Source organism: Arvicanthis niloticus, chromosome 2, assembly GCF_011762505.2.
Source record: "Arvicanthis niloticus isolate mArvNil1 chromosome 2, mArvNil1.pat.X, whole genome shotgun sequence".
Lineage (NCBI taxonomy): Eukaryota > Metazoa > Chordata > Mammalia > Rodentia > Muridae > Arvicanthis > Arvicanthis niloticus.
Genome location: NC_047659.1, coordinates 12,035,537 through 12,057,401, shown reverse-complemented (window position 1 = coordinate 12,057,401; position 21,865 = coordinate 12,035,537). Strand labels below are relative to the sequence as shown.

At 45.0% G+C, this 21,865-nt stretch overlaps 1 protein-coding gene and 1 non-coding gene across 4 annotated transcripts in view; both read right to left on the bottom strand.

Annotated features, from left to right (window-relative positions):
• Positions 1-21,865, bottom strand: part of LOC117704515 (protein CutA homolog) — a 24,549-nt gene extending 2,684 nt beyond the window's left edge. For 2 of the 3 annotated variants that reach the window (XR_013108536.1, XR_013108537.1), the window contains exons 1-6: positions 21,693-21,865; positions 12,178-12,323; positions 7,450-7,509; positions 5,731-5,776; positions 5,360-5,409; positions 2,553-2,904 (exon numbers count right to left, since the gene is read on the bottom strand). Coding sequence is in view for 1 of the 3 variants with exons in the window: in XM_034496682.2 (XP_034352573.1) it covers positions 2,802-2,904; positions 5,360-5,409; positions 5,731-5,776; positions 7,450-7,509; positions 12,178-12,323; positions 21,693-21,761 (474 nt within the window). In the remaining 2 variants the exon portion in view is untranslated. Of the gene's footprint in view, positions 1-1,130; positions 2,905-5,359; positions 5,410-5,730; positions 5,777-7,449; positions 7,510-12,177; positions 12,324-21,692 lie in introns of those variants that run through there. The other variant, XM_034496682.2, reaches the window with a different exon arrangement.
• LOC117704873 (U6 spliceosomal RNA) lies at positions 19,420-19,523 on the bottom strand. The gene has a single exon (XR_004606381.1). It is a non-coding gene; the product is annotated as a U6 spliceosomal RNA (small nuclear RNA).

Here is a 21,865-nt window from a genome sequence, read left to right as displayed (position 1 = left end):
GCGAGCATCGTTTGAATAGTGTTCTAACTCACTGGATTTCCTAATTGAACGGCACAAAAGACCAACCTTCTGTCGGAATTACCAACTGAAGTGTCCCTTTCACTTCTTAAGTTTGTTTCATGCAACACCGCTCTCAGAGTTTGTATAAAGCATACACTGTGTATATAATATTATTTGCGAGAAAACCTCATCAATAGCAGCAGACTGGCTGACAAGGCCCATACGTTAGATGGTGGTGGTTTCTCCTTTGCACGCTCCTGGCTAGGCTCTGTCTTCAGTTCAACACTACAATGTTACCACTGCTGTTCTTTACTTGATGAAGGGGGTTTGGTTTGGTTTTGAGATAGGGTCTCCCTTTATAGCCTAAACTGGCCTTGAACTCGGGGTTGCCCTGCCTTACCCTCAGAAGGACTAGGATTATCGGGTCCACCATCACAGCCATATGCACAGATTCTTTTAAAGCAGTGGTGCTTATGTCTAGTGAGATTTAGCAGTTAAAAGATAAGTTTTTACTCATTTCTACAGTGGCCTTTTTTTTTTTTTAGAGATTCTGGAAATCCTACGAAATGCTGGAAAGGAATTCCCGTGTGGAGACACTAGTTTGGGAGCCATCAGTGTCTTCCACAGCTGCATTCTAGGAAGACAGTGTAGGACAGTGGCAGGTCACTGAACACTGCTCTCCCTTCATCCATGGAGTGGGTTACACCCCCCAGATCTGTGGTAAGGAAGAAACACCACAATGGATGTACAAATGTCAGGCTGACTAGCAGGTGTCTGTGGGGGACTGACTAGCCCCTTTGAGTAAAAAGGAGGAGGATGTTAGGTTTAGAATCTGACTCCAGTCCACATCCTCACGTTCCCCTTAAGTGGCTCATGCCCTCTGGCATGATTTCACCAGTAAAATGGTGACAGCGAACAAGCCTAACTTAGCAAGAATAAGACAGGAAGTTTCCTAGACAGTTCAGCAAGCATCCATCTCTGCAGTTTCCTGCACACCAAGGCAAAGACAGGCCACCAAGGAAGGTTATGTTGATGACATACATAGCACAGAAAACAAATCAATAAAAACCACAGGTATAAAAGTCTCTTGGATTTTAAGAAAAAAATAGGTATTTTGCATATTTCACACCTTAAAAGTAGAAAGCTTTGTTTATTTAAATCTTTGAAACTGGAATGCCAACTTGGGAAATAAATTCCCAAGCTTGGGCAAGAGATAAACAAGATTCCAACAGGCCTCTGACCTCCAGCCCAGGAGAGAGGCTTTTCAAAGGTGGAGGGGACTTCATGAGCACAGGGACAGTGCAGAGTAGGGTCACCCATCTGCCACAGAGGGGTGACACTTGTGATGAAAAGGACAGGGTTCTGAAAGGAAGACCTAGAAACTGGACTTTATCCAAAAGGCAACATGATCCATCTGGGGTCATTTTAAGTAGGGTTTTCAAGACTTATGAACACCTCAGAAACTGGATTTTTAAGACCAAGGGCATCTCCACTCCTTAGCCTTCAAAACCACCAGTGGAATTCTCTGGCCCTTTGGAAGGTCCTTCAGCCTTCAGTCCTGATCAGGTTTTCACAGGTGGGCCCTTGGAGACCCTTTGCCATCTGGTATTTGGGGACATCAAGGTGGGAGACACACAGCAGTTTGAATTTGAATGTGGTTCTATTTGGCTTATGTAAACCCACCCCTTTCCCCACTGCCATAGAGGAGACCAGGACACTATAGCTGTCTGTATCCCAACTCTAACTACCTGTGGTCCGCCCATTGTGGAGTTAGCTTGTGAAATTCACAAATGGAGTTTGTTTCAACTTTCCCTTTTCACAGCCATGGACTCAGCATCCCCACCTTCCCTGTTCTCTTCACCAGAGATGCCTGTGACCAGTGGAGAAGATACCAGTATCGTTCATACCTCAGTACTGTATAAAAAGCCATGGCTAGATTATGTAATTCAATATGCCCTCTTTATGAAATGTACTTTTTTGTGATGATGCATAAAATGGGGGAAATCACAATAGTGATTTACAAACTTCTGACAGCTTCACTTTGGTTGTGAGTGATAGCTACATTCCTCAAGAAGTTCAGGGATTCCTCTGTCAACCCCAGAAGCTCTGGCCAATTGATTCAAAAAAACACTGGCCCAGCAGGTTCCCAGGGCTCAGAACCTACAACTCCAGGATATTTTTATCTATTATATTAAATCCAGTAGAAAAAAAGTCTAGACTTACTCCCAACCCAAGAGTTTGTGTTGAAGGCCTAATATCCCCCTAGTCTATATAGGCTCAAGAACCCCTTACCCAGCTTCACCTCTGCAAGATTCAGGAGCAATAATTAATTCTGCTGACCCCTGAGTCCTACCAGGACAGTTGTTTTGAATAGAGCCCATATCAATTGCTTTAGAAGATAGCGTTCCCACACGTGCCTAGATGAGCAAGGTCACCCATCCCCATAAGAAACAGAGGAACAATTACACCCTAGGTACTTTCTGGTCAGCCCAGAGCCTGAAGATGAGGAACCTTGCCCCCACTGCTGCCTCCCCTCAGTCCCTCATCCTTACCCGAACGCCCTCAGGCCACCTGCAAACACACAGCACTCAGGAACAGGTTCTGCTTGGTTCCTGCAGGCCTTATTGACCTTCACTTCCAGCCTTGAAATTCTCAGCCCATCATTCAGCAGGCTCAGGTCAGCTAGAACCTGTGTGCTGTTAGGAACACTCTATGGGAGGCAGAAGGAAGCCTGCTTTTTCCCAGAGCACAGTCAACAAAGGCTAGAGCCAGCAGCCTGCATGATGAGCTTCTCTCTCTCCTTAGTTCTCCTTCATGCCCTCCTCAAGCCATTTTAAATAGCGAGCATCTCCTTGGTCCATGGGAATACTGAAGACCTCTGGGATTTCAAAAGGATGGGCCAACCTTTGGAAAGAAAGCAGAACTCCAGTGAGTGACTATGATAGGATCAACCTACATGATAAAACCCAACCCATAGGCTCTCTAGAGGCCCATACAATCTGCTGCAGCTCGATGCTCAATGCCATGGCTCAGCCTGCCTGAGCCTGTTTCCCATTCAACAGGTACTGGGTTAGGTTGGGTGCCTTTAGATTCTTAGAGATATGGGTTCAAATTCGATGCCTGCTCTTACTAGGTCTACAACTACTGGACAAGTCATTTAATTGCTCAGAACATCACTACAAAAGGGTATAAAAACATATAAAAACATACCTTTTGACTGGCTCACTAAGGACTAGCTAAGACAGGGTGTGCAAAGCACCTAGCTAGTGACCAGGACTGCACACACTCATGTTCACTACTCTTTCCATCGTCATCCACTCACATTACTGCATCTTCCTGCCCCTTCCCCAAAGCCTCTATAAGCCTTGAGACCTATAAAGTCCTCACTGTCCCTGCTGATCAGTCCTAATCCCCTCTCTTGAGCCTCTGGGCCAAGAAATCCCTGACTTTTCCATGAGGCCCTAACTGACAAGCCTGGCTCAGGCGCCTGCCTCTCTGTTCACCTGGCACACAGCACACAATGCCAGTTCTCTACACACCCATCTCTCGAGTGTCAGTTGAGGGCAATAATTATTTGCTTGCTATATAATCAACTTAGAGACATTGCAAAGTTCCCAAGAGATACCATGTTTAACTGTAGTGTGTTTATAAGTAGTGTGGCATTTACAGCAAGTAGGATTGTTTTATTCAGAACCTGAGATTTTCGACTTAATGAGCTTATTTCATGGACACCAAGGCCAGAATCTTTTTTTAAAAAAATAAACAGACATAGAATTCAAAGAATCTGAACTTCTTAGCAGTAAGATGAATTGTTGGAACACTTTATAGGTATACTTCGTGTATTCTAATATGTATGACAACCTGTGAACTGTCCCTCACAGGTTTCGATTTTGGTTCAACCAAGCCTCATCCCCTCACCTATGCTGAGGAAGTAATGAAAAAGCCTTCTCTGTAGTTAGAATTAACACTCAGCTACAGTCATATGACCACAAACTCCTAGTCTCTCTAAGATGAGAGGGAATGAGTTTTATCACGCAGAATAAGGGATTGTAGCCCAAGCTGCATATTACAGTCAACTTAGGGTGCTACTTAAGAATAATGCACTTGATCCCCACACCAGACAAAGTCAGAATCCATGAGGCAGGACTTATACTGGACATTTGAAAGGTAATTCAAAGTTATCTATCACGTGGTCAACACTGAGACTGCTAGTTAGACCCCTGCTTCAGATGTTAACATGAATAGGAATCACTGAAAACTTGCTAAAATGTAGCTCCATTTAGCAAGTCTGAAATGACAGAAGATCCCATCTCCAGTACTAGGGGACAACTTTTTATTGCCAATGAAGAAAAACCATTTGCAAGCTAAAATTCTAAATTTTGAAACGTTGAATTTATCATTGTAAACTTAAAACTGTCCCTAGCAACTCTCTTATTGTCACAATTTCCAGAATGCAAATGATGCCATTTTTTCATTACTTTCTTGGTTTTGAAAAAATATAATGACTTTTCATAAAAATCCAGTGTTTGTGTTATTAATATATAATGGCTTTATTATTATCTTAAGCAAAAAAACAGTTTTCAAAATCCTTAGCATTTATGACTTCCATGGACTTCATCAAAGTCTTGAGGACCTCAGAAGTCAAGAGACCTCGCTTTGTGGACCACTGATATGAACCGCTGAGGAACCTGACAGAAAGCAATTTAGGGAAGAAAGAGCTTATTTTACCTCACATAAGATCATAGTCAATTATTGTAGGGAAGTCACAGCTGTAGAAACTTTTTAAAGTAGCTAGTCACATTACCTGCTTGTTTGTGCTCACTTCCATTTTTCCAAGATGTCTAGCTTAAGGAATGGTGCCACTCACAGTTGGCTAGCTTTAATTAACTTAGTTAAGGCAATCTCACATACACGGCCACAGGGCAACTCCGTGTAGTCTATCCTTCACTAAGACTCTTCCCTCATGATTATCGGTCGGTTCAAGTTGATAATTAAAATTAGTCATCATAGACTTTAAGTCAACATTCCACAGAAATACTTGTACTACTCATAATAGCCGAAATATGACAAGTGTGAGCTTCAGGACGACAGTGCTGGTAACTAGCAGGAAGTTAACCCACACTGCTTCTGAGGGTCTGAACCGTTTTAAAGTATGAAGAGGCCCTGAGACAAGTATTTTGAAGCTTCCAGTGTAAATGATATCACTCTACTCTCCAATGTCCAGATGGAAACCTGAGACAAAGAGGAGGACAGGAGTCTTATGGGAGGCAATGGCTGAACCCCAACTCTCCCACCTCCCAGGTTCCTTTGCTCAGTGCCTAGAACATCCTGACTTGGTCCTGTGGTAAATGAACCTTACCTTATATAGGCGAACAGCCGGGAGACTTTGGAAGTCTTTGTCTTTATTAGCTGTGACAAGAAGAAAATTAGTCAGCAGTTGGGGATCTGGACCATTCATTTAGCCATTTAACATTCCCCCCGGGTCACCAGGCCAGGTCTCTAGCTTGTTAACGAGCCTCAGACATCTTACGTGGCGTAAGAACCTCAATCAGTTGATTGGCACTAATTTTTTTTCTTCTGTGGGGATCAGACTCAAGGCCTCCTGCATGTAAGGAATCATTGCTGGGCTACACCCCCGTCCTCATTGCTAATTTCTAAGGACATCCTGGGAAGAGGCTCTGATGTCATGTATTCTCCCATTAGAACCTCCTTTGCCCAAACCTCACTTACCAACAAGACCTCGGTGCCTTCTTCTATTTCTCCTTTCCAAAAGTACCTAGAGAGAACAAAATCAAACTGTAATGCTCACAAAAGGAGCCTGGCGAGTTGTCAGTCTGGACCAAGTAGATAAACTACTGAAGGGTAGAGACTTCAGAATCTTTCCCAATCCACTGTGTTGGCTGGTTTTTGTCAACTTGACCCAAGCGAGAGTCATCAGAAAGGAGAAAGCCTCAACTGAGAAAATGTCTCCATAAGATGGGCTGTGGGCCAGGCATTTTCCTAATTAATGATGTTCAAGGAAAGGCCCTGCCCATTTTAGGTGGTACCACCCCTGAGCTGGAAGCCCTGAATTCCATAAACAGGCAGACTGAAGTCAGATAGTGGTGGCACACGTTTTGATCCCAGCACTCAGGAGGCAGGGGCAGGCAGATTTCTGTGAGTTTGAGGCCAGCCTGGTCTACAGAGTGAGTTCCAACACAGCCAGGGCTACACAGAGAAACCCTGTGTTGGGGATGGGCTGGGACAAGAAGGCAGGTTAAGCAAGCCATAGAAAGCAAGCCAGTAAGCAGCATCCCTCCATGGCCTCTGCATCAGCTCCTGCCTCCAGGAGCCTGCCCTGTTTGAGTTCCTGTCCTGACTTCCTTTGACAGTGATATGGAACTAAAAGCCAAATAAACCCTTTCCTCCCTAACTTTGTGTTTCATCATAGCAATAGAAACTCTAAGACAGCACACAAAGACGGCTAGAGTTCTTGAAGACAGCTACCTAAGATTTCACATAAGGTCTCTCCTTCTTTCCTTCCTTCCTTTTTTCCTTCCTTCCTTCCTTCCTTCCTTCTTCCCTCCATTAGCCCTTCCCTCCTCTTGCTTTTATTTTATGTATGTCAGTACACCATTGCTCTCTTCAGACACACCAGAAAAGGGCATCAGATCCCATTACAGATAGTTGTGAGCCACCATGTGGTTGTTGGGAATTGAACTCAGGACCTCTGGAAGAGCACCTAGTGCTCTTAACCTCTGAGCCATCTCTTCAACCCTCCTCTTGCTTTTCTTGTTATGCTGGAGAGCAAACCCCAAGGCCTCCATGTTAGGCAAGCAAGCACTCCACGGCTGAGCTATATAATAAACCCCTAGAGCAGAAGTTCTCAGCCTTCCCATTGCTGCGACCCTTTAATCCGGCTCCTCATGTTATGGTGACCCCCAACCATAAAATCATCTCATTGCTATTTATAACTGTAATCTTGCCACTGTTATGAATTATAACATAAATATCTGCTATGCAGGCTATCTGATAGAGATAGCAAATAGGTGGAGACCCATAGGTTGTATGAAAGATTTAAAAATTTGGGCCTCACCCTCAGAGAGACTAATTGGACAGACTAGGCTGAAGCTTAGAGATCAAAATTAGAGCCAAGTTAAGGAGCCATGCTCAGCATGGTGTCAGAGCAGCTGAGCAAACACTGTGACATTTCCCTCCTTTTTCTATACACAGCGCTTTGGGGGTTTGGGGTTTTGTTTTTGTTTGTTTGTTTGGGTTTTTGTTGTTGTTATTGTTTTGTTTTTGCTTTCCTCCAGTGACATAAACTGATGAATCTCTGAATGCAAGTCAACTGTGACATGTTGACTAAATATTCTCTGACAGGTTGCCATTTGCTCCTTGATCTCTCAATCATCCAGGACCAAACCTTATCACCCCCAACTCCCTGCCACTGGCCTTGGCAAAACTCACAATGAAGAGATCTTAGGCGAAATGTTCACAGACGAAGCCATCTTCTTATCCAGGATGGCCCTAGAACAAAGAAAAAAAAAATGACCACTGGAGCAAGTCCAAAGTCCTAAGAGACAGGATAAGGATTGCCCAAAATATCTGAGTCTAAGGACAAAAGCATTCAGGGTGTCCCTCCTCCCTCTACCAGAGCATAGCCCTGAGGATTCTCAGGAAGGAAACTTATCCTGGAAGTCTTATGCTAATGAGGCTGTAGGTGAGGACACTGGGAAGGAATCAATTGGAGTAAACTTCAATTAATTGAAGCTGCTGTGGGAGCTGCTGCTGTGTTCACTTAGGCAATGCTAGGAGAACCACAGAGACTAAACAGCAGTAGAACTAACAGCATGAAATATGCACAGTGTGCTTCAGCTGAACTCAGCCAAGTGGCTGCACAAGGCCTGTGGCCCACCCACTATGGAATCAAGGAACTTACCCTGAGCCTTCAGAACGCAAATGCTATTGATGTTGGACTTACATGGTGTTCTGGCTAGTTTTATGCCAACTTGACATACACTATAGTCAGCTGAGACAAGGAACACTCCATTGAGAAAATGCCTCCATTAGATGGGCTGTGGGCCAGCCTATTGGACATTTTATTAATTAGTAATTGATGGAAGAAAAGCTTAGCCCATTGTAGGTGGGGCCATCCCTGGGCTGGTGGCCCTGGGTTTTTTATAAAAAAGCAGGTTGAATAAGCCAGTAAGTAGCACTCCTTCATGGCCTCTGCATCATCAGTTTCTGCAACCAGAAACTCCAGATTCCTGCCCTGTTTGAATTCCTGTCCCGACTTCCACTAATAATGAACAGTGATGTGGAAGTGTAAGGTGAATAAACCTTTTCCTCCACACTTGCTTTGTGGTCACAGGGTCACAGTGTTTCATCACAGCAGTAGAAACCCCAAGACACGTGGAGCCAGCAATTCCTTATTTCTTGCTATTTCTCTCTTTGGAAATGAGAATGTCTGTTCTATGTCTGCTCCCTCATTATACTTTAGAAGCCGGTAACGGTAACCTGTTTGATTTCACAAGCTAGTGAAGTCAGTTTGCGTCAGAGCGGTTTGAGTCTCACCCAAATCTGATTCAGAGGAGACCCTGGACTTTGGACTTTTGAGATGATGCTGTAGCTAGTTAAACTTTAGTGCTGTGGGGATAGAAGGACTGTGTTTTATATGTAAGGTCACAAATGCTGAGGGCTGGAGGCAGATTTCTATGATTTGAGCATGTCCCCAGAATTCCTGTGCTGGGAATCTAATTTTATAATCATATTAATGAATTTGGAGAGAGAGCTTTTAAAAGATGGTTAGTGAGGTTATGAGGGTGAACCCCCCATGATAGAGTTAGTGGCTTCATAAGGAAGAGAAACAGGGAGTCAGTATGCTCTCTACTGCCATGGGATGCCCTGTGCCTTGTAATAATGCAGGACTGTCAGATACCAAGCAGCATGCTTCTGGACTTCCCAATTCTACTGCCATAAGGTGAAATAAATCTTTATTTATAAGTCAATGGCCTACTTTATGACATTTGGTTACAGCAACAGAGGGGCAAGTATCATACCCACCCTCAGACCTGCATATCCTGTAACCACACACATCACCTCTGAGGACACAGAGAGGCATCTGTGAGGAGGCCCAGTGTGCTCTGGGAATGACTGGCCCTGGGCCTACCCAAGACAGGTCTAGGCCCTGCCTGGCTTTCCTGCCTGAAATGAATACCTATATCTGCTCAGAGACGAAAAGCTCTCCTGTCTACCTTACTAGATGAAAGACTGGCTTAGCCGGTGGTTTCTAACCTTGTTACTACTGAAAGCTCCTTTCATAATGCCACTGCTAACTCTGCCATGTACCCAGCTGACCTGTAGACCCCCATGTGACCAACCATAAAGAACACATACAACTCCAAGCAGAAACACATTAGTCAGTGGTTGTTTTGGCAAGTAGAAAGTTTTTTTCAAGGTTTTTTGGTGTTTTTGTTTTCTGTTTTAAAGGTTTCTAACCACAACCTCAAGAGCTTGGAACCAGGACAAAAACCGGCCCTAATCACAGGTCCTTCCTTTCCTCTGCTGTTCCAAGGAGAAGGCTGTGAAGTGGAAACTTCTGGTTTCTTTGGAAAGTCAGTTATGTCAAATGATGTTTTGCTGGGGCACACAGGTGAAAGGATGTCTTGCTATAACAGACTCGTGAAAGGATGCATGATACTCAGAAGGAATATAACTATGACCCCTCAGACAGTAGGAGCTTGTGCACTGGTTTGACTTACTCCGCCTCCCTATTCTTTGCTAACGACACACATATATTGGTTCACCTTACATTGTGTTGCTGAGCTCCGCTTGTGGTGATGCCATAGAGAGAAGCTTGCCAAAGAATTTCTTGTGAGGTTCCTGTGGCTTCTGGCCATTTCTGTAGCCTCAGGCTGGTTGGTGAGCCCTTGCTGGTTCGTATATGTTGTCTGCTGACAGGATTGGACTGCAGCTGCTGATTCGTATTTGGTGTTTGCTACTGGACTGAACTGCTGATATCCTGACAATGAAGATTGGACTTGCCCCCAAAAGAACTATTTCTAACCAGGTCTACTATCCCTGTGTCCTGATAACCTTTCTTTTCCACTACCTCAGGTGGGTGGTGGGCTAGAGGGGAGGTTGAACACTTATTAAAGTGGGTGAGAAAAAAATTATGCCTACAGAGCTGTTTTCCTTTTCCTACCCTTGAACCCCAGGCTAAGAGTACTGTACTTAAAATTCCATGTTAGGATCACCTCACTGCCATCCACCATGGTGGCTGCTTTGGAAAATCACCAGGGTATGACACATAAAACAAACCCGTTCACACATCCTCATCAAGGCTTGCCTGCTCAACTGTCCACTGGAAAATTTCATTTTTTGGGTGGCATACAAACGAGAGAGAGAGAGAGAGAGAGAGAGAGAGAGAGAGAGAGAGAGAGAGAGAGAGAGAGAGAATCTGTTGCTTGTTGTCCTTCACAGTCTCAGGAATGTGAGCTTCTCTGCCTCTGATCACAGCCATCTGTACTCAAGTAACAGACTACAAAACCATGGAGAATTTTTATGCAAAAAATAACCTGCACCCCCAAAAGAGAACGAGAATAAAGAAGAAGAGGAGGAGGGAGAAGAAGAAGAGGGACAGGAGGAGGAGGGACAGGAAGAGGGGGGAGAGAAGAGGAGGAACAGGAGGAGGGAGAGGAGGAGGGAGAGGAGGAGGGAGAGGAAGAGAGGGAGACTGCTTGAACTCTATCTCAGACAGAGCAGGTACACAAACCCTGCAGACCATTGAGTCATGCCCAGGAAGCTCAGGCCCTCGGAAACTTCAAGAAGAAGAGAGCCAGGCACACAGAGGTCACAGATAAAATACATGGTTTGACCCTCTGAGCATTTACAAAATCTTGACTTTGTTACCAATATTTAATATCAGGATATTTTATAGTCACAAGAACACAGATTATCTTGATCCTCAGTTCCAAATGGGTCTTAGCACATTGCACATCTGTCCAACTGAGCTGAGCATGCGCTCCTGTCTGTCTCCAAGCAGCTGTGTTTCAGGCAGGAAAGCCAGGCAGAGCCTAGACCTGTCTTCTGCAGGCCCAGGGTCAGTCATTCCCACAGCACACTGGGCCTCCCTCAGAGTGGCCTCCTCATAGTTACCTCTCTGTGTCCTCAGAGGCGATGTGTGCGGTTACAGGATATGCAGGTCTGAGGGTGGGTGTGATACCTGACCTTCTGTTGCTGTAACTAAATGTCACAGAGTAGACACGACACATGATTCCTGGGTCAACACACTCCCTTTCCTCCTTCCCCCAACACCCAGGGAGGTCAAAGGTTGCTGTCTGCCATTCTCTTTCATCATTATACCCTAGGCCAACTTATCAATCTGTCTGCTAAGTGTTTGTAATTGTAACCCCAATCTCCAAGATTCTTCCATAATAAAACAAGAAGAGAAGGGGAAAGTCCCACTTGCCCTCTCAGAGATATATTTATAAACAGATAAGATGGGGTTTTTGATACATTTAATGAGCACCTACTTTATTCCATTTCCTGGGGTGTGTGTTATAACATGTTTCATACCATGTAATCTTAATTACAACACTGTGAAGTAGGTGACATAATGCCATCTTGTAATTCAGCATTTTAGTACTTACCTAACGTGTTCAAGGTCCTAAGTTTCCATCATCATGCAACTTCTGTCCTCCACCACAAAGTCACATAAATAAAAGTGGCACGGCCAACATTAAAACTGTGGTGTAATTATAAACCCAGTGCTCCTCCCAGATCACCACAATCATTTCTAGAAAAATACCCAACACATGGGTGGCCTCTTCCTTAATTGAGCTAAGAAGAGAATGAGAAAGAGGTTGGAACAGCGATTGGGAGATTTGAATTGTCCCCAAGAAGCTCTCCCAGTCTCTTACTGCTTCAAGAAAGCCACTTCTCTCTATGGGTCTCATGTTCTTTTTCTACCTATTAGCCACTTAACACTGTATCGTGGCATGGGAGGGTCAGCCTTGGGGTCAGTCTGAACAGGATCATGCAGTGGCTTCCTCATCCCACCCCAAGCAGAAAGTATGGAGTTCCTTGTGCAGAACAGGCTGTCAAAAGCAAGAGAAGGTTTGCAGTGTGGCCCGTAGAGAGCACCCCGGTAGCCTCCCACACATTTAGGGGCAACACCCAGCCCCTGCGCTATACCTGGCGATGTCTCTGGCAATTTGCTCATTGGGACAGTTGACAAAAACGATGGAATACGAGCCAGAGACATAGCTCCCAGTGAGGGAGGAGTGGAGCCAGAGGCTAAAGGTCCTGAGCATGGGAAACGTCAGAACAGCTGTCAGGATCTACATGGTAGAAAAGAAAAACACAATGTCAATGGCTCCCGGCTCCACCAGACAAATTGTTTTGCCACCCCCATTCACAAAATGATTCCTGAGGTCTGTATTCAGCTGTACTACTTGGAGTCTTCATGCTCTGGGGCTGGGAAGCTAATTCAGTTTGACAAAGTGTTTGCCAAGTGGCTTGAAGACATAGGTAGATCCCCACAAGCCACAGAAAACAGTTAGGTTTGGCGATCCATGCTTGCAATCCGAGCAATGAAGATGCAAAGTCAGCCAGCATGCTCGCGGCACCCACTTGTCACGCTCTAGGCCAATGGTAGACTCCATCTCAAAAAACAAGGTCAGGAGCAATGCATGTTCTTTCAGAGGATATGGGTTCAATTCTCAGCACCCACACGGAGGCTCACAACCATCTGTAACCCAAGTTCCAGGGAAGCTGACACACTCTTCTAGCTTCTGAGGGCACCAGGCACACATGCGGTGCTAGCAAAGAACCCATACGCATTAAATAAAGAAAGAACAATATGAAAGTCTCCTGAAAAATGATATGCCAAGGCTGACTTCTGGCGCGCATGTGCGCACACACACACACACACACACACACACACACACACACACACACACACACACACACATTCATGCCTAGACGTTTTCCTTTGCAACAAAGGGAAAAAATGGACCATCACAAATCAATGAAGCAAAAAACTTGCTCAAAACTATAGCTTCTGTTGAAGGCAAATTTTCAGCTCAAGTCTGGATGGTTTCAAATCCAGTTTTATTGCACAAAACTGTCACTGCAGGTAACTGTAGCTGTCACTCACTGAACAGCAAGCATCCTGTGAAGATTATTTTGAATGGTGAGCACCTCTCTTTCTCTCTCTCTCTCCTGTTGCTTTAGTGAATAATTTCACTTGCATTTATTTATCTGTACCAGGTGTTGTATATAGCTTAAATGCAAACATACCAGTTTTAAAATTATGCAATATATGCTACTGGCACTGTGGATTAGAAGAACCAAGAAGCAGACATGGGGATGGGGTCCAAACAGGCTTGACTGAGAAGATACTTTCCGTATTGGTCACTTTTTTTATTGTCATGATGAGAGGCATCTTGGCTTACAGTTTGAGAGGCTGAGGAAGGCAGAGCAAGAAGCAGTGTTGTGGTGTGAGGCAGTTACTCACATTTTATTTTACTAAGAAGCAAAGACCAGACAGAGGCTGGCCAGGCCCTAAACCACAAGGCCCATTCCCAGCACCCAACTTCCTCCAGTTAACAGCCACTGCCTAAAAACCTCACAATGTCCAAAGCCACACCATCAGCTGGAAAACAAGTGTTCAAATACATGAGTCTACCCCAGGGCATTTTATATTCAACCTAGAACATTCTATACCTGGCCCCCATAGATTCTCATAATGCAAATCTTTTTGGTCTATCTTGAGAAGTCCTCATAGTCTTAGGGTTCCAACACTACTCAGAAGTGCAATGTCAGGAGACTCAAGGCAATGTCCTGGCTGTGAGCCCCTGTAATTTAAAGAAAAAATGCATATAATACTCTAGTATAAACATTCTCATTCCCAAAAGGAATAGGGGTTTACCGTGGAAAACTGAGACAAAGCACCACCAAAACACAGCAGGGCAAACACAGATGCAGCAGGGAAGACTTCGGTGCTTCAGTGAGCTCAGTCAGTCCTTCCTCCACCTCTGTCAAATGTGGTGTGTGTGGTCTGTCTTGGATCAGTTCTACCAGTGTGTACAGCTTTCCTCCGTGAATGCCCCATATTTCTGGCATCCCCAGTATCCTGTGGTCACCATGGCAACCAAGGCTTCACCTGCGCAGCTTCATACTCAGCCCACTCATGGAATCAGACTCCGATAAAGTGTTTCCTCACCGTGCAGTTTTGTGGAGCCTCTGTGCAGGTCTCTATGATCCTGCAATTTGCACTTTATGTGCCTGTAATACCAGTATCATGTGACTCAAGCCAAGTTCTGCTGCCAGCTCAGATGTAGCCCATCCCACTCAGACCACAGATGCAGTGTTCTCTGTACCTTTGAGGGTACACCTGGAAAACCACTACCCTAGGCAGCCTGTTGCAGAAGGCCATTGTAGAGGCACTCTCTGTTTAAGAGCCTCTCCCTTTCAAGCAGATTTGCGGTGGAGCTTCCCATGGATAAGGTCTTGCCCTTGAGGCGCCTTTCCTAATTCCCAGGCAGCTAAACTCAGGTTTCTCCTAACGGCTAAACTATTTAACAAGTACAGTTGTTTTCTCCGTGCCTGCCCTGTTCTGAACTTTAAGTTAAATTAGTTCTGTTACTTATCCTTTTCTTTGTGAGGGTTTCTATTGCTGCAACAAAAACGCCATGACCCAAAATCAAGTTTACGGGGAAAGGGTTTATTCAGCTTATACTTTGTTTGTTTGTTTGTTTGTTTGTTTGAGACAGGGTTTCCCTGTGTACCCCTGCCTGTCCTGGAACTCACTCTGTAGACCAGGCTGGCCTCGAACTCAGAGATCTGCCTGCCTCTGCCTCCCAAGTGCTGGGATTAAAGGCGTGTGCCACCACTGCCCCGTCAGTTTATACTTTCAGATCATAGTCCATCACTGGAGGAAGTCAGGACAGGAACTCAAACAGGGCAGGAACCTGGAGTCAGGAACTAATGCAGATGCCACAGAGGAGAGCTGCTTACTGGCTTGTTTCCCATAGCTTACTCACCCTGCTTTCTCATAGCACCCAGGACCAACAGCCCAGGGATGGCACCACCCACAATGGACTGGGCCCATTGATCACTATTTGAGAAATTGCCTTACAGTTGGATCTCATGGAGGCATTTCCTCAACTGAGGCTCCTTCCTCTCTAATGACACCAGCTTGTGTCAAGTTGACACACAAAAGCAGCCAGCAGAGTCCTTGTTAAACTCTGAAACCTTGGAGACACAGTTCTAACCACCCACATGTACACAGGCATTCCAGGCTTCTACACTTGCAGCTCAGTGACCCACAGGCTCTATTCACAGCAGCTATGGTTTCTCTAGCCCACAACTCTGAACTGTTCCAGATTCCTCCCACAAACCAGTTCCAGTGGCATGATAAACAACAGGGTCAAGCTTGTCACACCGACAGCCCTACACCTTAGCACCAATTTTCTACATTAGTTACACTTGACATCATGTGACTCGATGCTTGATAAGATTCAAATTAAGAGAGGAAGGATTTATTTGGGCTTACTTTGAGGAACACAGTTAGGCTAGGGAGATGGCTCCATGGGAAATGTGCTTGCTGTGCAGCTAGGTCTTGAGTTCGGGTCCCCAGCACCCAAGCAAAAATCCAGGCATGCCCGCACATGCTTATGATCTCAGTGCTAGGAGGCACTGAGACTCCCAGGGGCCCACTGGACAGCAGTCTAGCCACATTTGGCTTCAGGTTCAGTGACAGACCTTACCTCAAATAAATTAAGTAGAGAGCTATGATGGAAGACACTCAACATTGACTTGCACAGGAGTGTGTGTACACATGAACAAACATAGACACAAATATATACATATATGTGCATATATGCTACACACACACACACACACACACATATCACCTTTAAAATCAGAAAAATTTAAAACAAACAAAATAGTAGTCCACCATGATAAAGGTAATGTGTAGAAGCTTGGTTCTTCGAATTTTGCAAACCAAACAGCAGAGCTTGGAGAGGCCACACTATAAACATCAAGGCCCATCTCCAGTGACCCACTTCCTCCAGAGTCTCTGCCCTTCCCAATAGGGCAGCTAGTTGGAGACCAAGTATTCAAACACATGAGCCTGTGGCCAACATTCAAACCACAATACTGTTTGAATGGGATCTGAAATAGTAAGTCATCTATTGATGGGGGGCACTAATGCACTAACCAACTGCAGGGGTACAGAAGACCCGGTTTACATGGCTCTTCCTGTGTGGGTGGTTATGCGAAGCTCAGGAGAAAATGAGGCTGGCTACAATTACAAAGGAAAGGGTCAGGCCAAGAAGTTTGCATTTGGATTCAGGTTACAGGTACTTTGGGGGTTTTAAAGTAGGACAGTAACAGTATGCTACAGTCAATCTGAGTAGACTACTGAACAGGCAAGGAATGGAGACTGACCAGGAAGCAGCCTGTTTAGAAAGCCAACTCACTGACCTGGAAGATCTCAAGATGCTGAGTAATGTGACAGCAACTGTAGGGCTGTGATAGGATGACTTGGTCTCCGGCAGAGCACTGGCTCTGAGATAGGCAGACACCCAACAGGTGTCCATTGCCTGGGTAGGGACAACACATATCTCACCACGCCCCCAGATTTCAGACTCCTGACTCTCAGTCTATGATCTCCATTTGGTCTGCACCTTGCAGTCATGTAGGGGCTATGCAGGCCCTCCCAAAGGGGTGTCACCTAATACAGGTAGAGGGCGTGACTACAGGCTTCAGCCTAGAAAGATTTCAATATTAATGAGTTACCTAAAGGCCAGAGAGCATAGCTAATTAAGTTATTCCCTCCCAGATCCTTCCTTCTCCTCCTCCCTATTTAAGCCAGCTCCCCCACCCCGGCTTAAACTGGGGGGGAGGGGGTGGCACCCAGACATCTACATTCACCATGAACAATAAACTTTTGGCACCCCTTTGGACTTTCTCGTGCTATTGGGGCCAGTCGTGTGACCGTTGTGGAAGACATTCCCCGCGTCCCACCCCCAGGTCCCACAAGCAAACATGTGAGAAAACCTATTCTCCTAATGACAGAGGGAAAGATCAGAAGTGCCTTCCATTCCAGGGTCATCAAAGAATCATTAAAGGGGGCAGTGGCAACCTAGGAGTCAGGCTGGGACCTAGCCAGGCTGAGCCACCATGCCTCTCCTGCCTCCCAGCCAGGCTTGTGTCTTGTTCTAGTGAACTCTGTCCTTCTCTATTTTATATTATCACGTGAGTCCTCACACTAGCTCTTGATAGACTCTGAATAGTGTTCTTGTTCTGTTTTTACATAAAAATAAATTCATATGTGTTTTGCGTGCATATATATCTGTGCACCACATGCATGTCTGGTGCCTGCAAAGGCCAGAAGATCCCACTGGAACTGGAGTTACAGATGGTTGTGAATTATTGTGTGAGTGATGGGAACCAAACCCAGGTCCTCTGCAAGAGCAGCCAGTGCTCCTAGCCACTGAGCCATCTCTCCAGCACACTGTGTAATGTTTTTAATGTTCTGGCTGAAATCTTATGTCCTGGCACTTCTACTAGTGCCTCCATTTCAAGATAGTCCCCTACACTTCTGAACTGACCTGTTAGCCATGCAGCACAAAAAAAAAAAAAAAAAAAAAAAAAAAAAAAAAAAAAAAAAAAAAAAAAAGCCAGCCTTTTCAAGGGAGCTATTGCTGTTGTTTCTTTAAGGGAAACTCATTTGGTTCTAGGAAGAAATTCAAAGCACTAGAGGGCCAGAGGGATTTGGACTGTCACTAACTGTTGCTAACAGCTTGTGACTTCTAACAAGGCACAAGTTACTTCCGATCCTTCTATCAGCCTCAGTGAGGACCTGGAGATGAGGATGCTTGTGCTGCCTGAGTTACCAGGGTTCTGATGAGAAGTGCAATCTGCACTCACTAACTCAATAAAGGAAGGGCCGTGCTTTGTGACCCCAGCCCTAGCCTAGTCCCTTGTACATGGCAGGCTCTCAATAAATACTCGCAGGCTAGTAAAGGGACTAGGCTAGTAAGCACATAAGTGGCGCCAGGATTAGCTAGCTTGGTAAAGTAAGTAGGGCTTGGGAGCCACCCACTGTGAGTGTCACTGGCCTGGCTGCAATACACATATGCTTAAGACACATGTGTCCCTCAATCTGACCAATAGACTATTGAAACAATAGACCCAAGAAACTAGCCTCAACCCAGGATCCTCATGTTAGGAAAAGAAAAAGGTTGTTCTTGACACTGGCCAGAGAGGGAACTTGACTCCCAGAAATAGATTGCACTTCGTGGTTTGCTGGACCACCTGGTTGGAGACTGGACCCCAGACCATGATGGGTCACTGATGGTGGATAACCTTGACCTGTACAGCCTAGATGTCCGGATCCCTGGTTCTTTAAATCTCGATTCACTAGGACAGGTTTGGTGGGGATCACTGGGTCTCTTCATCGCTGGCTGTTTTAACTGACATCTCAGTGGCAGCTGGGGCACAGAATGTGTCCCCCAGTTCAAGTTCCCTAGCATGAGGCTTGAGCATAATTGTAAACAAAAGGAACACTTGCCAATGACCCGCAAACACAGAAGAAGGATGGTGATGTTACTGGAAAGAAAAGAGGCACCCTCAGTCTGTTCCTCAGCTGACACAGCCAGGAAGATCTGGGGCATTTCAGCCAGCAGATAAATGCCCTGGAAACATGAAATGGGCTCACAGCCAAAAATCTAAGAGGCAAGAGACCATCCAACACTATCTAAGTCAATTCTCGACTCAAGGTAACCAGAGGTCGTGGGTACAGAAACTCAAGCCAGGGTGATCTTTGTCCTCCAGGGGACTGAACATTGTCTGGAGACTGTTTTGACTCACAACTGGGAATGCGATGCTCTCATCAGCTAGTAAGGAGGGATCAGAACTGCCATCACTGTGGTTGCTACCACCTCCTCCATCGGACAGGAGGTTGTCATTCCTGATCACTTCTGTACTGACAACACCATAGCACCTTAACGGGGTATCATAAGCATGAAAGGTCAGCATGGACCCAATAATGGGTGGTAGTTTAGAAAATGACTTTTATGACTGCAAAACTGATGGGTGGAAAGCACCCTACTCCCTGACAGAAACATTGCAACAGAAGGCAGCCGCTTTCCCCACTGTCAATGCCATACCAAACACTCACTTTAATGGGAAAGGAGCTAACTATAATTTGTGTGTTGTGTGTGTACCCTTGCATACATGTGCTTGAGAGAAACAGAGGTCAATGTTGGGTGTCTCCCTCAGTTGCTTCCCACCTTTTTAAAAAATATTCTTTTTTTTTTAAAGTTATACAGTGTTGCCAGCATTGTAAACCAGAATCTCAACATTGGGTGTAAACCCATATACTTTATTTCATACTACAGACTGATAATATGAATGGAATTGAAAAATATGGAACGATTCACAAATTTGCATGTCATCCTTGCGCAGGGGCCATGTTAATCTTCTCTGTATTGTTCCAATTTTAGTATATGTGCTGCCACTAGTATATGAAGTGAGCACTTAAAATATTCTTTTGAAATTAAAATATAATTGTTATTCTCTCTTCTCTTGAAATTAAAATATAATTGTTATTCTCCCCTCCAGCCCTCCCACTTTCCCTTTCTTTGTTACTATTGCGCATATATAAACATGAAAATATATACAAATATAACCTGCTCGATCTATCTAGTGTTACATGTGTGTGTGTCTCTGTGTGTGTGTGTGTGTGTGTGTAAAACCTGCTCAATCTTTATAGTGGGGTGTGTGTGTGTGTATGTGTGTGTAAAACCTGCTCAATCTTTATAGTGTGTGTGTGTGTGTGTATGTGTGTAAAACCTGCTTAATCTTTATAGTGTGTGTGTGTATATATGTGTGTAAAACCTGCTCAATCTTTATAGTGTATGTGTCTCTGTGTATGTGTGTGTGTGTGTGTGTGTGTGTGTGTAAAACCTGCTTAATCTTTATAGTGTGTGTGTCTCTATGTATGTGTGTGTATGTGTGTGTGTGTAAAACCTGCTCAATCTTTATGGTGTGTGTGTGTATGTGTGTGTAAAACCTGCTCAATCTTTATAGTGTGTGTGTGTATGTGTGTGTGTAAAACCTGCTCAATCTTTATAGTGTGTGTGTGTGTGTGAGTGTGTGTGTGTGTAAAACCTGCTCAATCTTTATAGTGTGTGTGTGTGTGTGTGTGTGTGTGTGTGTGTTTGGGGCTGACCACCTGGTGTTGGATTCATAGTTAGGGAGCTCGTCCCTGGGGAAGATTACTCCTGCTCTCAGAATTCCTTAGTTGCCTGTAGTTCTTTGTCTGGAGTCATTTTATGTTTTTGTAACAGGGTCTCTCATTGACCCTAGAGCTCATTGGTTCATCTAGGCTGGCTGGTCAATGAACTCCAGGGTCTACCTGTCCTGCAACTCCCAGTGTCCCTAGAGCTGAGGTTACAGATGCGTGCTGCTGTACCTGGCTCTTCTTGACATAGCTACTGGGGATCTAAATGAGACTCACAGCCAGCTCCTTACTGACTAAGCCACCTCCCCAAGTTGAGTTTTAGATAAATGTCTTCACGTTATAAAGGGTTTATACTTTATATCTTTTGTATCTTCACTATACAGCTTTTCTAATTTTACACTTACATAAAATATTATATGTATCTGTTCAGTGATGTCTTACTTGGCCTTGCCATTATCTATCTTTCTTCCTTCCTTTCTTTCTTCCTTTCTTTCTTTCTTTCTTTCTTTCTTTCTTTCTTTCTTTCTTTCTTTTTTTCTACTTTTCTTTCTTTCTTTCTACTTTTCTTTTTTAGACAGTCTTGCTGTATACCCTTGGATAGCCTGAACTCATGTAGACCAGGTGAGCCTTGAACTTGCAGGGATTCTGTTGCCTCAGCCTATGTTGGGATCACAGAAGTGCACAACCACGCTGGGCTCCTTTCCCTCTGTCCTAGAGTATTTAGTATTTAGTATTGTGAAGTCAGCTTCACAAGTCTGGGACGAGGCAGAGGAAGCCTCACCTAATTCAATGGATTAACTTTTAACCAACCTAGCTCTATGGAATCTGTAAAAACCTTGAGATCAACACAACTTTCAGCTTATACGTTTTTCTGGCTACAAATCCAGAACTTAAAAAAAAAAAAAAAAAATCCTCAACTAGATTTACAGCCGTTTTCACAAATAAGGAAATAGTGGCCAGAGAAGGAGAGTAATCACTCCAAATGAGGGTACCAGAATCAGGCACAACCTTGGGTTCCGCTCGCTCCTACAGTCCGTCCTCACTACCATTGGCAGCTACTATGCCTACGTTCGCTTTCTAGGACACTTCAGAGATGAGATAGCAGCCTGCCGAAAGCAGGGGGAAACCATGATGGTAATTGCAATAGGCGAAGAAGATCCTATAAACAGGGCTTAGGAGAGACTGCACCACAAGCGCTCCTCCCCTCACACAGCACAGCCCCTTAGCCCCTCAAGGCAGGCATGAAAGGGTGCTGGTAACCCTTTAACCCTAGACGGCCTCCAGAAAGGTAAGGACTTCCAAGAATCTCAACTGTTCTCCCACAAAGCTGCCCACACTTCAAACCCCAAGAGCAGCGAAGAGAAATAACCTTTCCTTCAGTTCTTCTCCCTCAGTGCCCAGGTAAAAGCTTCAGAGCCAGGAGGACGGTATAATAAACCGGGCCACTCACCAGGAGGCATGTGAGGACGAATAGCCGGAGGAAGCCCGGTGGAGGGCACCGTGATTCTGGCCTCTCCATGGTGGTGTTGGGGATTTAGCCCCAGGCAGTAATCGTGAACTACAACCTCAGGTAGGGTGCGGGCTGGTAGGCGGGCACTGAAGCCTAAACTGCAACCTCCTCCG